The sequence below is a fragment of the Suricata suricatta genome, chromosome 3 (genome assembly GCF_006229205.1).
Source record: "Suricata suricatta isolate VVHF042 chromosome 3, meerkat_22Aug2017_6uvM2_HiC, whole genome shotgun sequence".
NCBI classification, from domain to species: domain Eukaryota; kingdom Metazoa; phylum Chordata; class Mammalia; order Carnivora; family Herpestidae; genus Suricata; species Suricata suricatta.
This window is the reverse complement of record NC_043702.1, coordinates 128085802-128100973: the sequence shown is the minus strand read 5'-3', so window position 1 is coordinate 128100973 and position 15172 is coordinate 128085802. Positions and strand designations below refer to the sequence as shown.

General features: G+C 37.0%; 1 protein-coding gene across 5 annotated transcripts in view; it reads right to left on the bottom strand.

The window, feature by feature from the left end:
* Nucleotides 1-15172, bottom strand: part of RASAL2 (RAS protein activator like 2) — a 353784-nt gene that overhangs the window by 27802 nt on the left and 310810 nt on the right. For all 5 annotated transcript variants that reach the window (XM_029935134.1, XM_029935136.1, XM_029935137.1 and 2 more), the window contains exons 6-9: nt 10124-10277; nt 8309-8407; nt 6988-7542; nt 4145-4289 (exon numbers count right to left, since the gene is read on the bottom strand). In XM_029935134.1, the coding sequence (XP_029790994.1) occupies nt 4145-4289; nt 6988-7542; nt 8309-8407; nt 10124-10277 (953 nt within the window). The remainder of the gene's footprint in view (nt 1-4144; nt 4290-6987; nt 7543-8308; nt 8408-10123; nt 10278-15172) is intronic.

Genomic DNA, 15172 nt, shown 5'->3' with positions numbered 1-15172 from the left:
AAAGTGCGACACTGAAAAGGTAAACCTTTTATAGATTTGCACCTAGAAGCTGCTTATCTGATCAAAAATTACTAAGATAGATTAAGTAATCCATTTGTGTTTGCTCTCCTGTCATTGATAACGATCAGAGCTAAAGGGGTACTTACTATACTGTTTAAATGTGAGTTTGTGCCTAGCATGTTCTATGGCATGTTTTCTATGTAAATCATTAACTCATTACTGTCTAGCATCCAAATTATGTATGTAGAAATAAGTCAGTAGGTATGGCCATGTTATTGCTAAAATAAAATTTACCTCTGTCACCAAGGATGGAAATCAGGGGCTTTTCTAGATCTCACAGATGGTATTTCCTGTGTGTCAGAGAGCAACCTGCAATCTGATTTCGGTCAGAAAGGTAAAAGGTGTTAACAGGTGGAAGCTTTAAGTCACATCTAACTGAGGTGGGGTCTGTGCAGTAAATAATAACGCCTTAAGACAAATGAATATTATACAATAAACATGACTGGTAACTTTTAACTAATTTTTCTGAGAATTCTTCAGTCTGGAAAGAGCATCAATTTTTTTTTGTATGTGTATGAAATGTAACTAAATTTTAATTATTCTGAGTGCTCAGCTGTCCTTATTAATTTTTTGGTTTATGGAGACTTCACTGTGAACCCTTTTCCTTTAATGCTTATTATAAAGCCTTCCTCAACTGAAGTATTTGAGGCAGGAGTACAGTCTTACTAGAAGACTTATAGTCTTACTATAATAGTAAGTACAATCTCACATGATGAGAATAATTGAATCTTTCTTAGGTAACTGAAAATTTTGCAGTTCTTCAGGCTTACTATTTGAAAAGTCACTTATTAGTGTATTGAACCATATAAAATAAGTCTGAATTTATACTGGTTCCAAGACAGATACACTGTAAGTTGTTTTCAAAAGAAAAGTTTGTCATAAAAATAAAATATAGCAGAACAACCAGCCATTGAGCGTCTAGGATATAAAGGCTAACTAGAACTGTGGGCAGTTAAGCGGGAAGAATACAGGAGACTCTCTGCCCTAAAGAAGCTTACCAATTAATTTTGTTTATGTGCTTGGAAGCAGCAGTCATTTTCACTACCCTGGTCCTTGCTCTTGAGTTATAAATATGATAATAGAGATCTTTGTGGAGTTATGGGAATTTCTTCCCATGCTCATTGAATTTTCATGTCTCATTTAGCCCATAAACTATTTAATTATTCACTGTCCTATCAAAGTATTTACATCTACTTTGCAGTTCGGAAATTAGTTATTTGGAAATCCTGTTTAGTACATTCGATTTTTAAGAAGTAGGTGGTTGACACATAATTTACCCCTATGTCTATGTAACGGAAGCTACGTAAGGTTTGAGGTGCTTCATTGTTGCCTTTTATAAGGCAATACAAATCAGTAAAGCAAGTCATGAGATATGTTTTCTGATACGGCTGTAATATGCTCTTTATGTGAGACTATGAACCTCTCTGTAACCTTCATATCAATGAAAATTCATATTCACTATTCTTGTAAATTCCCAATGAAAGCACATAACTTAGAGAAAAGAATATGAAGACAGGGTGCCGGAAGAGAAATATGCTTCTGCAGAGTAGGAACCAGCAGCTACTGCAGTGAGTCCACTTGGAAGCACAGCGGTTCTGTTCTTGGGTAGTCATTCACATCATGCTCCGTACACCCTGCTTCCTGTCCTCCTGACAGCGGTCCCGGCCACTGGTGAAGTTGCCAAATGCAACAGCCTCTTTTTTCTTTTTTAACTTCCCTCTACTTTCCTCAATCTCTGAGTCTGTCGATGCTTTCTTTTCTTTTGGTGTTTAGGACGCAGGATTTTCCTGGTTTTCCTGCTTTGTGTGCATGCGCGCATGTGTGCTTTTTCTTTGCGATCACTTTTCTGATTCCTCCTCTCCCTTCCATCTAGATCACAAACCTAGGCGCACTGTAAGACCTGTCTTTGGCCCAATCTCTTTCTCCTCCTGTAATCCTTAAAAAAATTTTTTTTATAGTTTATTTATTTTTGAGACAGAGAGAGACAGAGTACAAGTAGGGGAGAGGCAGAAAGAGAGGGAGACACAGAATCTGAAACGGGCTCCAGGCTCTGAGCTGTCAGCACAGAACCCGATGTGGGGCTTGAACCCACCAACCATGAGATCACGACCTGAGCCAAAGTTGGACGCTTAATCGACTGAGCCACCCAGGCGCCCCTCTCCTCCTGTTGTAATTTTGTAGCTTCATTTATCCCTCCACATGGGTAACTTAGTCCTAAATTTCTAGAAGACACCTAGGCAAGATGTCTTGGGATTTCTAACCTAGAACTCCTGGGATATCTTATTAGAACTTCAAATTGAATACCCATTAGGTAGAAACAGCATTTTCCATCTTTCAAATCTATTACTTCTGTGTTCTTTATTTCTGTTGAGAACCTCATCATCCTTCTCACAATCAAAGCCCAACAGTCACTGTAATAACTGGTATCCACCCCCAATCCTGACATATGCTCACAAAATGAAGTTGCCTGGTCCCATCAGCTCACCCACCTACTTGAATATTTCTCAGATCCACCTTTCCTCTTACTCTTGGTGATCACATCAATCAGAGGCTCCTGATTTCTTGCCCTCCTTCTTACAATGGCTTCTTAACTGATCTCTGTTTTCAGTTGCTTTCTTCACCAGCCCATTTTAATCACTTTGTTAAACTGATGCTATTGAAAACAACCACTCAAAACCTGCAGTGGCTCACCAGTGACCACTGTTCAAATCTAAACTCCTCAGCTTGGCACTCAAGGCCCTCAACAAATTGGTTCTAATTGTTTTTCTTTTTTGTTGTTGTTGACTTGTTTTTTTTCATTTTATTTTTTAGCTAATCAGTTTCATTTCACACATGTCTGTTTCTCTTATACCTCTATGCCTTTTTGTCGGTATGGTTCTTTCCCCATGCCAATCCCTACTTTTCCTTTGTCCAGTATCTTTTTTTATATAACCTTTCTACTTTTCAAGCCACACACACATTATTTATGTATCTTACATGGGGAATTTCATAATTCCATCAGCTAGAATAATTTAATTCTTTGAAAAAGCACAGGATCTCTCTCCTTGGCTATAGGGATATCCTTAATTTTCTTATCTCCCTATCTTATAAACTCCTTGAGGGCAAAAATCTTTCCATTCATTCAACATAACTGTCTATTCTTCATGGTCACATGTGACTACTGAGCACTTAAAATGTGGCTAGTGCAAACTAGAATGTGTAATAAATGCAAAATACACACTAAATTTTAAAGAGCTAGTATATAAAAAGTAAAATACCTCACTAATAATTTTTATATTGATAGCCTGCTGAATTATATTTGGATATACTGGGTTAACTATAATATCAATAAAATTAATTTTACCCTTTTTAAAAAACTGCGGCCCCTAAGAAATTTAAATTACTCACACGTAACTCACATTATGTTTCTATATGAAGGTGCGGCTCTACATTCTGTGGGAAGTACTAGGGATATGGAGATATCAGAAATTATTCTTCAAGAAACTCTTTATCATGATGTGTATCACCCAGCCCAGTGCCTTACTCTAGAGGTTAACTGTGTGAATTTCAAGACCAGATCTGGAATTCTAGGTAAGCGGCCTAGTCAGCAAGAACTACTGACTGGGCAAAATTCAGTAACTATTAAAAATTCTGGAGGTCTTGAAGGCAGAAATTGGGAGTTGTGGGAATTGGTAAGAGTCTTTTCACTTTTGATGCATGATAACAAATGTTAACACTTCCATGATTTAGGTAATATATTTATATCATAATGTAAATAACCAACACTTTGGGGGAAACAGGTGCTCTCAGATCCAGTAGTGACACCACTCATAGTGTATCTCAGCGTCAGGAACGTGAGGGCCTCGGGGGAGAGGCGTGTACTGATGGGCTTTCTCTTTCTGCACATTTGTTATAATAAATCAACATGTAATAAAACAGTACCACCGGTGAGCAGTGTAGAGGCTTACAGCTGAAACTCAAACTTCAACACTCTAGTCAGCTAGGATTAAGGAACTTGCTGAATTTGAGCTTAATCTATTTAACCTATGAGGGTTTAAAAAAAAAACCTGAAAGGCAAAGAAAACAATGTTTTTCTTCTCCATACCCAATGCGTCATGAAGATACTGCTGTCCCACCAACTTGAGGTATTCCTCGATGGATTTGGTGGCAATGGTGTTCTCTCTGAAGATCAAGACATCATGTTCTCCACAGCGATCCACCTCAGACATCACCAAATCAGTCAGAAAATCCTGGTGGAATAATGTTCAATCAGGCATGGAGCAACTGAATAAATAATATACATTAGAAGAAACTGATGATATATCAGACATCCTGGAAATGCTGCTTTAAAACTAAAGGTGCCGATTTATTTGTAAGAAAAAAAGTCAGCCAGGATAAAAGCTTAGGTACCACCAGCTCTAAGTTTAAAATTTCTTCAAAGTTTTCCATCACACTTTTGGTAAAGACCATACTTTTGCATGTTGCCTATGAGTCTCTACATTTTCTGGTCTCTGTCTACCTTCCCAAACTCCTCATATAATTCTATTACAGCCTCAGTGGGCTTCTTTTTAGACCCCTGAATACATCAAACCCTTTCTCACTCAAGATGCTATTTACCACAAAGCTTCTGGAAATACTGTTCTCAGTTCTGCTTCACTCCTGCCGCCCTTGCTCCTGCCGCCAGTGTCATGGAGTTCATTCCTCAAATCCTTTGGATCCTAGTTTGTACATCACTTCCTCAATGAAGCCTTCTCTGACCAGCATCAGTCAGGTCCCATATTCCTCACTCTCATAGTGCCTATGTCTCTTTTTTTTTTCCTCTGCACTTCTCACTGTAATCAGACATTTATTTCTGTAAGTACTCAATTATTATCTGTTTTCCCCAGAAGACTATAAACCCCATGAGGCCAAAGACAGTGTGTATTTTTAGTCATCTCTAGATTTTCAGCATTTAACAGTTTCTGGTACATATTAGGTGTTCAATATATAATAGCTACAAATTGGTCCACAGTGTCAACATGGAATTTCTTAAACTTATCACTTGAACTCATTTTCTAGGCTGATTATCTACCTACCTACCTACCTACCTACCTACCTACCTACCTACTAACTCCATCCATCCATCCATCCATCCATCTCATCAGGAAAAAGGCATAAAGAGAAATAAAGCCCTTAAGAAACAGCCGCTTCTTTTGCCAACAGTCTTAAAAATTAACTAACTTGATGGGGGCACCTGGGTTGCTCAGTCTGTTAAGCATCTGCTCTTGATTTTGTCTCAGATCATCAGCTCACAGTTTGTGAGATCGAGCCCTGTGTCAGGCTCTACACTGATAGCGCAGAGGCTGTTTGGGATTCTCTCTCTCCTTCAGTCTCTGCCCCACCCCCCCCAAATAAATAAATACACTTTAAAAAATTAACTCAATATAAAATTCAATGTTTACTGTTGTTCAGTTTAAATGTAATAACATCATGTATTTGGAATGTTATATATCTATTGTATATTTCAAAATCTCCAAAACCAAAAACAAAGGAAATATGTTGACTTAGTTTTACTTCAAGCACTTTGAACATTAATGGGCTTTATTCTGGGGCAGCTCAACAAAGTTAGGAGTCACTATTAAAACTCATATACTAAGGAACAGTGGAAACTTATGGGGGTGATGGTAACATTCTCTATCTTGATTGTTGTGGTTTCCTGGGTGCATAATATGTAAAAACTCATTGTATTTTCCACTTAAAATGGATGTACTATATGTAAATTGTACCTCAATAAGGTTATTGAAAAATACCCTACATATATATCCTTGAATCTTAAGCAATAGAAGAGCAGAATGAACAAATCCATACAATTTCAAAGATGAGACTCAAAATTTCAATGACACCTGACCCTAAACTTGTAAGCTATTTGTAACACTAGAAAACTCAAAATTAGTATCACAAAATTCAACTACAAAAATGATAATCAGTACAAAGGCAATTAGATTAGGGGCTATAAATTGGATACATGGATATATTCTGATTTGTATCAAGAAATTTGAAAAGCATTTAATTTTATTGTTTGGTTCTGAATAAATTATTCTAGCTGTGAACTCTTCTAGATCTAAAATACAGTTTTACCAGATCCATCTGCACACAACATCAGGAGACTCAGTCTAGTGAATATGCCTCATAGAGATGGTCATTATCATAGTTCAGGCTGATCGCAGAGTCTATCGGTTGGGTGGTTTTTTTCATATAATTAGCATATTCCTTTTTCCCCATCTTCCTCAATTTTTACTTCTATCCAGGATGAACTGAAATAAGACTATCATAAAACAGCTACCAACTAAATAATATCCCTTGGAAATACCAAAATATAGTGAGGTGGGGTGCCTGGGTGGCTCAGTCAGTTAAGGGTCTGACTTTGGCTCAGGTCATGATCTTGCAATTTATGAGCAAGCACGTTGGTCTCTGTGCGGACATCTCAGAGTCTGGAGCCTGCTTCAGATTCTGTGTTCCCCTCTCTATCTGGCCCTTCCTCGCTCACACTCTGTATCTCTCTTTCAAAAATAAATAAACATTTAAAAATATATAGAGTGAGGTCAAAACCATCATATAGCACACTCTGGAACTAAAGATAATCTTGAACACACTGTGGGATTAGCATACCAATTCTACCATGTGTTCTGACAGATAATAAGGAGCTAGCCCTCGGATCTATGTTTCCCACAAATGGACTTTAAATAAATCTCTGTTGGTGTCTCCATGTTACTTTTTTGTTTTATAATCCCTGTCTTTTCTGCATGTGACAACTACTAATAGGTTTCCTTCCTTTTTTTTTTTTTTTTTTTACCCAATAGCAAAGCATACTTCTCCAACTTGGGTCTCTACACTAAACATAGCATGGTTATTTCTTCATAAAATGTAGAGAAGAGATTTTGGGTAATGTAACCCTCCTTTTCTACTTACCTTGGCCCTGCCAGTACTCTGAAGAATATGCACTAAGGCACAAGCCAACTCCTCTTTATTTCTCACACTAATTACTGGTTCAAGGACAGAACACAGCATGGTATAGTTGCTGGTGACAAATTCTGCAAATTCTTTGTATTGCTCCATAGGCAGTATGGTGATAGTTTGGAACCGCGATTTAATCCGAATAGAAGGTCCGCCTGTCTTTCCTTTGTTGGGCGTAGGGGTACTCACTGGATACCACTTTTCCACAAACTGGCGACCAGTCACACTGGCAGTGGGAATGTTGACTAGCCCGACATAATTATTTTTGTCTTTTTTTTTCTTTTTTTCCACATCTTTATAAATGTGAACTGTGATGCTATGCAGAGGAGGAAGGCTGTAGAATTCAAAATGTTCACCCCAGAAAATATTATCTGCTTTGGTCTTGCTGGTTGTACGAGCAAAGAGGGTATCATCAAGGCACAGTTCACAAAAATATTTCTTTTTAGGGGCAAGGTCCTTGGCTTCAATGATCCATAAACGAAGAACATTTTCAGCTCGTCTGCAATTGTCCTATAAAAAAAACCAACAAGTTCAAGTTTGAAAGCTGAAATCCCAAAACAACAACATTTTTCTTTTAAAGGATGTGATATTGACTATATACTTTACTAAGGGAAGTCATTAAATAATGAAAGAGATTGCTTTCTCTTTGTTTAGGATAATAGCAAACTCTAAACAAGAAGATATCAGAATCTTAGCCTTATGTACTCAATTTACTTGGGTTAAAAAAACATCATGTAAGTTCTAACACAGTCAGTGTAGTGGCAAGTTGACTAGTTTCTGCAAATAAAAAAAGAGAAGCAGTTCAGAAACTAGGGTTCTAGTCACCTTTCTGTCATGCACCAGCTTCGGACATGGGCATGTCACATAACTTCAGAGTCTTTTCTGTTTTGTTTTGTTTTTTTTAACATTTTTTTATATTTGGGAGAGAGAGACAGAGTAGGAGAGGGGGATGAGGAGAGAGAGAGGGAGACACAGATTCTGAAGCAGGCTCCAGGCTCTGAGCTGTCTGATACGGGGCTCGAACTCGCAAATTACAAGATCATGACCTGAGCCGAAGTTGGACACTTAACCAACTGAGCCACCCAGGTGCCCCAACTTACCCACATTGGTAAAATCACAGTAATATCTGCAATAAGATTACTTTCAGTATAACACACATAAATGTAAATGTGCTTTAAAAGTACTCTAAAAATTAAGGTATGATTGCTGCATTTACCTGCTATCTACTTACTGATCACAAAGTTATACATTTTTAGACACTCAAAGCCACTATTACCTTATTTGGTTGAACTGTCCTACGAAGGTTTTCCATCCACTTATCTCTCTCTGAAGCAGAGTTACAGCTGAAGCATTTACTTCCACTTAAGTAGGTAACCTTCAACATAAAAGATTAGAGATAAGGAAACATAGCGCTTGCAGGCTGTTTTCATAATTCTATTACTTAAAAGTTAGGAATATGCTATGAACTCAAATCATAATTCATACAACAGAAATGGTATTTGGTATTTCTGTGATGTTTATATTCCACACTGCTTTCTGTTCTCGTATGTAGGTAGCATCCGTATGCACTTCCAGAAAGGAGAACAAAGGTCATTGAGAATTTAGATCAGGAACCTAACACTGGCCTTCAGTTCAGAAAGATCACAATTAAAAACCTTCCAGGCCACATCTTCAATACCTGTAAACAAATATGCTCAATTCTGAGTGAGTTAACAAAACAATAGCTGAAAACATGAGAGAGCCTCTAAAAGAGCTTGTCAAATTTCTCAGGACTGCCTTCACTCTAATATTACGGAATGGGTACTAAGTGAATGTAAAAAGAGTTAGCTGTATTGAATTACTGTCTTTGGAACCCATTTCTCATTGACCACTATTATCATTGTCCTTTAAAAATGAACTATGCTGTCTGTATACTTAGCACCTAACACTGGGCCTGGTGTGCAGCCTGCTGAATGGAGTTTCACAAATACGGGAAAATTCAAATAATTTCTATGAAAAAGAACACTAATAAATGACCTGTTCAAATTGTTAAAGTGTGCTCACATATAACTCAATCTAAGGTTATAACCCAGTGAAATCAGACAGATTATGTGTACTGTTCAATATGGTAGCCAATGAGCACCTGAAATGTAGCTAGTCCAAAATGAGACGTCTTGTAAATGTAAAATACACGTCAGCTTTTGAAGATTTAGGTTAAAAAAAAAAAAAAGATGTAAAAAATTTCATTGATAACTTTATGCTAGTTACATGTTAAAATGATATATTTGGTTTTAACAAAATTTTAGATTACATATTTGGCTTGTACTATATTTCTTTGGGTTAGGGCAGATCCATAAGAACAGAAATCAAACACCTTTCAACTTCTATGCCATCTATCACAGGACCCATCACTAGTTATTTAATAAGTTCATGTTAATCAAATCCTAACCCTAACAATTAAAAACACACATACACACGCAGTTATAAAATTTAAAATGCAAATGACCAATTGTTTAGTTTGGGAGGGAGAAATTACCTTATAAAAAGCGATAGTCATAATTTGCTGAAGGGCAACTAATTTACTCATTCAAGAATTTAGGCACCTGCTATGTGCCAGGGACTGGTCTGTGTGCAGGGAATTACAAAAATGAATAAGATGTGGTCTCAGATCTCAAACTACCCATGTTATAGTCAGAAAACTATGGTTTTGGTCAATCTCCTTAAAGAATTACTAAATTTAGGGGCTTAGATTTTTAGGAGAAAGATAACAGTAGGTGATATCTTTATCAAAGACTGAAAAATTAAAATACTAACTTAGTTATTGTTAGTATTGTTAGTTATTGTTACTCTGCCAAGAGTATGGTAAGAACATGTTTATTTTGAAGGCAGACTAGACCAAAAGTAATGAAAAGCGATAATTAATAACTTTAGTGACCAATATAATTAAATTAATAGATTCCCAACCTTTTTCCTATAAGTAGGTAATTTTAAGCAACTGAAAGTCACTTAATGATGATCAAATCATTAATACCATAGTAATAAAATAAAAAAATCACTGGAGAGAAAATCTGTTTGGTGCTTAATCAGTCTTCCTTGTTTCTACGCTTTTTACCTCAAAGCAGAAGTCTTGTCCAAGGATGCTACTATGGAGTGGTTTCACTGACACAGGCTCCCCTCTGCCGAGATCCAGACACTCTACTGCACTGCAAGGGCTCAGTAAGGACTCATGGGAGCGTGACTCTTTTAGTTTAGGCAGACCACGAGCCCTAAAAGTAGAAAAAGATATTTTAGATAGTGTACTACATGGCCAACAGGAAAACAGAAGACGAATGCACAGGAGGCCAACAACGAATGCATAAACGCTTAAAAGAAAAATAAATAAGGAGCAAATGAATAGTTAATCCACAATAATAATAATAATAGTAATCACAGTCGCATGGCACATATCAACCACATACACATTTGTGTGTGCACACATATACACACTTATTTTTCAATAAAGCACAAAAACATACTATAATTTTATACCAGTCTCAAGGGAGTTCAAAAAGCTCCACTACCCACATTGTTTTTATTCTCATTCCTATCTTGAAGATGGAGAAATACATACTACTCAAGGTGGCTTACATATTTTTTTCATGCAAAGGTATTATCAAAAGACATGTTTTGTTTCTTTTCTTTTTTCATTTTTTTTTCATGCTATAGCTTGAACCTCTTCTATCCTTGACAAAACAGTAGTGGCTGAATCCTCATTCTGTTTCTTGCTGCTTTGGCAGAATAAACAAACTCACACACAGAGTCAAAGCCAAACTTTTCAGCATAAGGTCCTGCCTTTCAAAAGATCTGATTTCCATCTCAATATGAAATTCTTTTCTGGCAAGCATTTGGTCATATCCATGCTTTACTGTATAAACATGAATAAAGAATAAAATGCCTTGAAGAAACCTCCCACCCTCAAAAGAAATGTTCAAACTCTCATCTAGAAGAACAAATCTTTGTCAACACCATTCAGGCATTTGGGCTGATTCTGTTTCTCGGTTGTTTAAAGAATGCTGTGAATGACTCTGGCCATGACAGTAGCTAGTCCCTCACTGCCTTCCCTTTAGAAGAATTAATGAAGTTAAGCAATAAAAGGAAAATATTCTTGGATCCAAAACTGGATAGCCAAGCCGTTTTACTCAATAATTATAGAATTGATTGAGTAAAACACCCAGAATTAAATACATATGTTTCAAGTAGAGATAACCTGGTCATAAGGCTAAAAAGAAATATGCCTTGTATAAAGATACTTGTTTTTGTAAAACACAGTAAATTTATTTCCTTGAAATGGCTATGCTAACATTATTTTAACACCGTTTAATCAAATATTAAGAAACATCTTAAGCAGTAAGAATTTGAGTCCATTCTTCCATCCACACACATAAAAACAACAACTGCCATTTAATGTTTATTAAAAAAAATGTGTTCTAAGATACTTAGCAGTCTAAGGTCAAAAAGTCAATATTTTTATTTCTCATTGATAATACAAAGCATATATGAAAGGGACAGAAGCCACTTAATGTTTTGTACATAGAAATATAACAAGGTAACATTTATTTCCTTTTGTTCTATTGGATAAAACAATGCTATGTAATATACTGCAAACATAGCTATCAACTATAAATAACTAAAGGCTAAAAAAAATTATTTTAATGTAGTTACCATAAAACCTTTCCCAGTACGTTTCATAGGAAGCCAGCTAACAGGATGCTGTAATGTTTTTAAAAAACACATATAAAACAGTAATCCCAGCTCATTTTTCCCAGGAGGAGTTGTTTGGAAGGGAAAAGTCTCTAATGCTCTGGGAGTGAGCCTCCCGATAGGAAAGATTAAGGCATATTTTAAATAGAAGGCGGTATGACAAAAGATTTTTTTATTTTGAAAATTCTCAAGGAAAATACTCTAAAACATAAATTAATTTTATTTTAAACAAAATAAATGCCTACCTACATGAAGCAATTGTACAGCCACCTGGCAGTGCAGCCCCAAATCATTTCGCTGCTACATGTCCCGGTGTAGCAAGTCACTTTCAGAACTCTGTCTTTGTTTAGAAGACAAGAACCAACAGAAGAGAGTTTCCCTCCCGCCTTCCCTTACTGATAACATCTCTGGATCAACGTTTTCCAGGTGTCACTTCAAGGCTCCAAGAGAAGTAGAACAGAAACACAGTAGAACAAGAAGGCATCTTCCGAGCAGGCTGCAGGATAGGTAAGATTCCTTCTTCTCTTGCTCAGACTGCAGCCAGCCCCTCAGGTAACACAAACAAGGTTCTGGGCTCTAGGCTGGGCCTGTTGCCATGGTGCTCCGCCTATCCGCTGAGTAGGGCGAGGAGGCAGCGGGGAGAGGCTGTGGTTTGAAGGACTTAGGAGCTCGCTCTGCGAACCTGACCATTTTAAGACAGAAAGGAAGGAATGGCAATGTCCCTGCTCATTTCCCTTAACAGTTTCTCAAAGTCAAAAGCTGTAGGAAAAAAACCTGAGGCAACTCTACGGGTAGAGGAGAATCTTTTAAGTCAGGGACAAATCAAGCTTTAGCTTGCTTCCCCTGTGCTGCCCTGCCCTCCACTAGAAGGCATTTGCTACCTCCCACCTTGCAAATAAAATCTTCCTCTCACATCTGTTCTATTTCCCTTGCACTGTTCACCGTAGTTTAATATTCCTAGGTATTATTTTATATTAGCTTATCTGGATTACACCTTTTTTTAAAAAGAGAAAGTTGGATTAAATTCCTATTTACTGTATTTCCAATGCTGAACAGATTTCATTTTGAAAGCCAGGTTTAACTTCCAAATGCAGCCATCAACAGATATTAGAACCAAGACATCTGGAATTAGAATTCAAACCTCCTCCTACTTATTGAACTTTCATTATTAATACTTAATTCAGAATCTTCTATTTTGTTCAGGATGTATGTATGTGTGTGTACACCTACTCACCCATGAATTGAACACAAAAGTCATATGCTCTACATTACTACTGAATAAATAAGCAAGTCCTGTGTTGGGAAGAAAGTATTTATGAGAAGAGAGAATTCCCAGAGAAGCAGGATTAGAGTAAACAGGAAGGTCAAGCAGCCTGGGAATGGTTTGAGGTTGGGGAGAGGTATTATCTGGGCAAATATTTCTATGTAATAGCATTAGGACCCCTCTAAATCATGTCTATCTCCTCTTATACCTTCATATAAATTCATTTTGCTTAGATCTGCCAACTAGAGAGCACTACAGTTTACTTTTCTAATGCAGAGTGTGGATTTATTGAGTGAATAATAGGAGTTAAACAGTTTTTTCTAGTCCAGTCTGACAATGGCATTCATCAAGGAACCTAGCCTGGAAAGTGGACTTTGTGAATCCCTTGACTTCTAGCCAGGGCTCTCTTAGCCCCTGCACCTCTACTTCCAACCCCCACCATCCAAAAATATTGTGTAAGAATAATTCAGAGTGCCAATATAATTTTTTCTTGGTTTAATTGGGAAACTGCTTTCCAAAAGCAATTTTACTTCCAATTAAGGAACACCATATTCTTTACATTTTGTTTTAAGGCCAGCAGACCACTCTTATTTCTACGCAAATTCCAAGGCCTCTAGCAATGTGATAGGTAAGGGTTAAAAATCTAATTGCTTTGCTGATGAAGATTACCTGCTGCTTCTGACCTATTTAAGAGATAAACTACAAGGTAAGACAAGCTTTTTATTACTCACTACAGTGACTGAGCATTCCATTGCTTTAACCTACAATCGCTATCTAAAATCGGCCCTTAAAAGACATAAGTGAAGGGTTGGGGGATGGGGAGCCAATACCCACACCACTGGATACATGGATGGGAAAAAAATGGAGTCAAAGAACTCTGATTAGTGTGACGTTAAGCAAAACACAGCTGGATTTTTCTCAGCTTAACCATTCAAATTTTTTTTAAAAGCCATGTTTCCCTCAAAGTACCAATGGTGCTTGGATGTGCTAGCTCAAATCTGCCACCCGTTTACAGATTCAGTTCCAAATCATCCCGGAAACTTTTAATTAAAAATGCTTATTGCCACAATCCAGTGCAGGTGAATTTCTGCTGGGCTTGGCAGTTATGATTCCAGACTGCTTCACTGAATTCTTGAAGAAACAGCTCAGCTGTAAGGTGAGTGAGGCAGTGTAGGCTCACATTCACCAATATGTATTCCGAAGGCTCTTTACCCTGTTTGAGAACACAGTTCCGTATCTAGCAACTAATGTGCAGAGGGTCCAATAAGCTTTTTAAAATTGCATCTGAGATCTCACTTTGGGGAAAATGTAGCTCCTTACATTTTATTGTTTTTCAACCTGGTGGATCTTTAGAAAGAGCAGATATTTTCCTGTACTATAAAGGTTTCCTTCCCTGGATTAAACAACAACAAGAAATTAGAACTCACTCACCAGAATTTCTACTTGTGGGCTCAAAAAATTGTCCTTCCCGAGAATCCTGACAGCACCAGGTGTACTGGTGCCAGTCCGCACTGCTTCAATTACTCCCTGATTTTTATTTTAGCTTTAAAAAATATACCACACAACCACTCACACAAAAAGCTATATATGGAAATGTAACATATATTGCTGATCTTTCTTCTCCCTGCTCTCGGCCTCTAAAAAGGACGGTCTAAGGACCCCAACTGCTAATGGTAAAATAGGACATTTGTCAGCCTGAGTTGTCATTTAAATTAACAAACTCATGGTAAGGAAGTTTATCATCATAGACAAAAATGACATTCAACCTATTTTAGTACATCTACATGTATACATGCAATTAAAGAAGGCACCAAAGGAAGACAAGATTATAAATATTAAAACATATTTAGGAGGGCAGAAAAATTAATGAGCTTCCAATATAACAAACCCTAGGCACAATCTCTTTAACAAAAATTGTACCATATGGTAACATACTGTTACTTTTTTTTGTCCTTAAATTGCAAATGGAATACGATCTACTAGTGCCAATTAAATTAAATGTAAACACAACTATATTCAATTTTTATTTATTTTTATTTTTTTAATGTTTAATATTTATTTATTTTTCTCCATAATATTTTATTGTCAAATTGTTTTCCATACAACACCCAGTGCTCTTCCCCCCAAGTGCCCTCCACCATCACCACCACCTCTTTT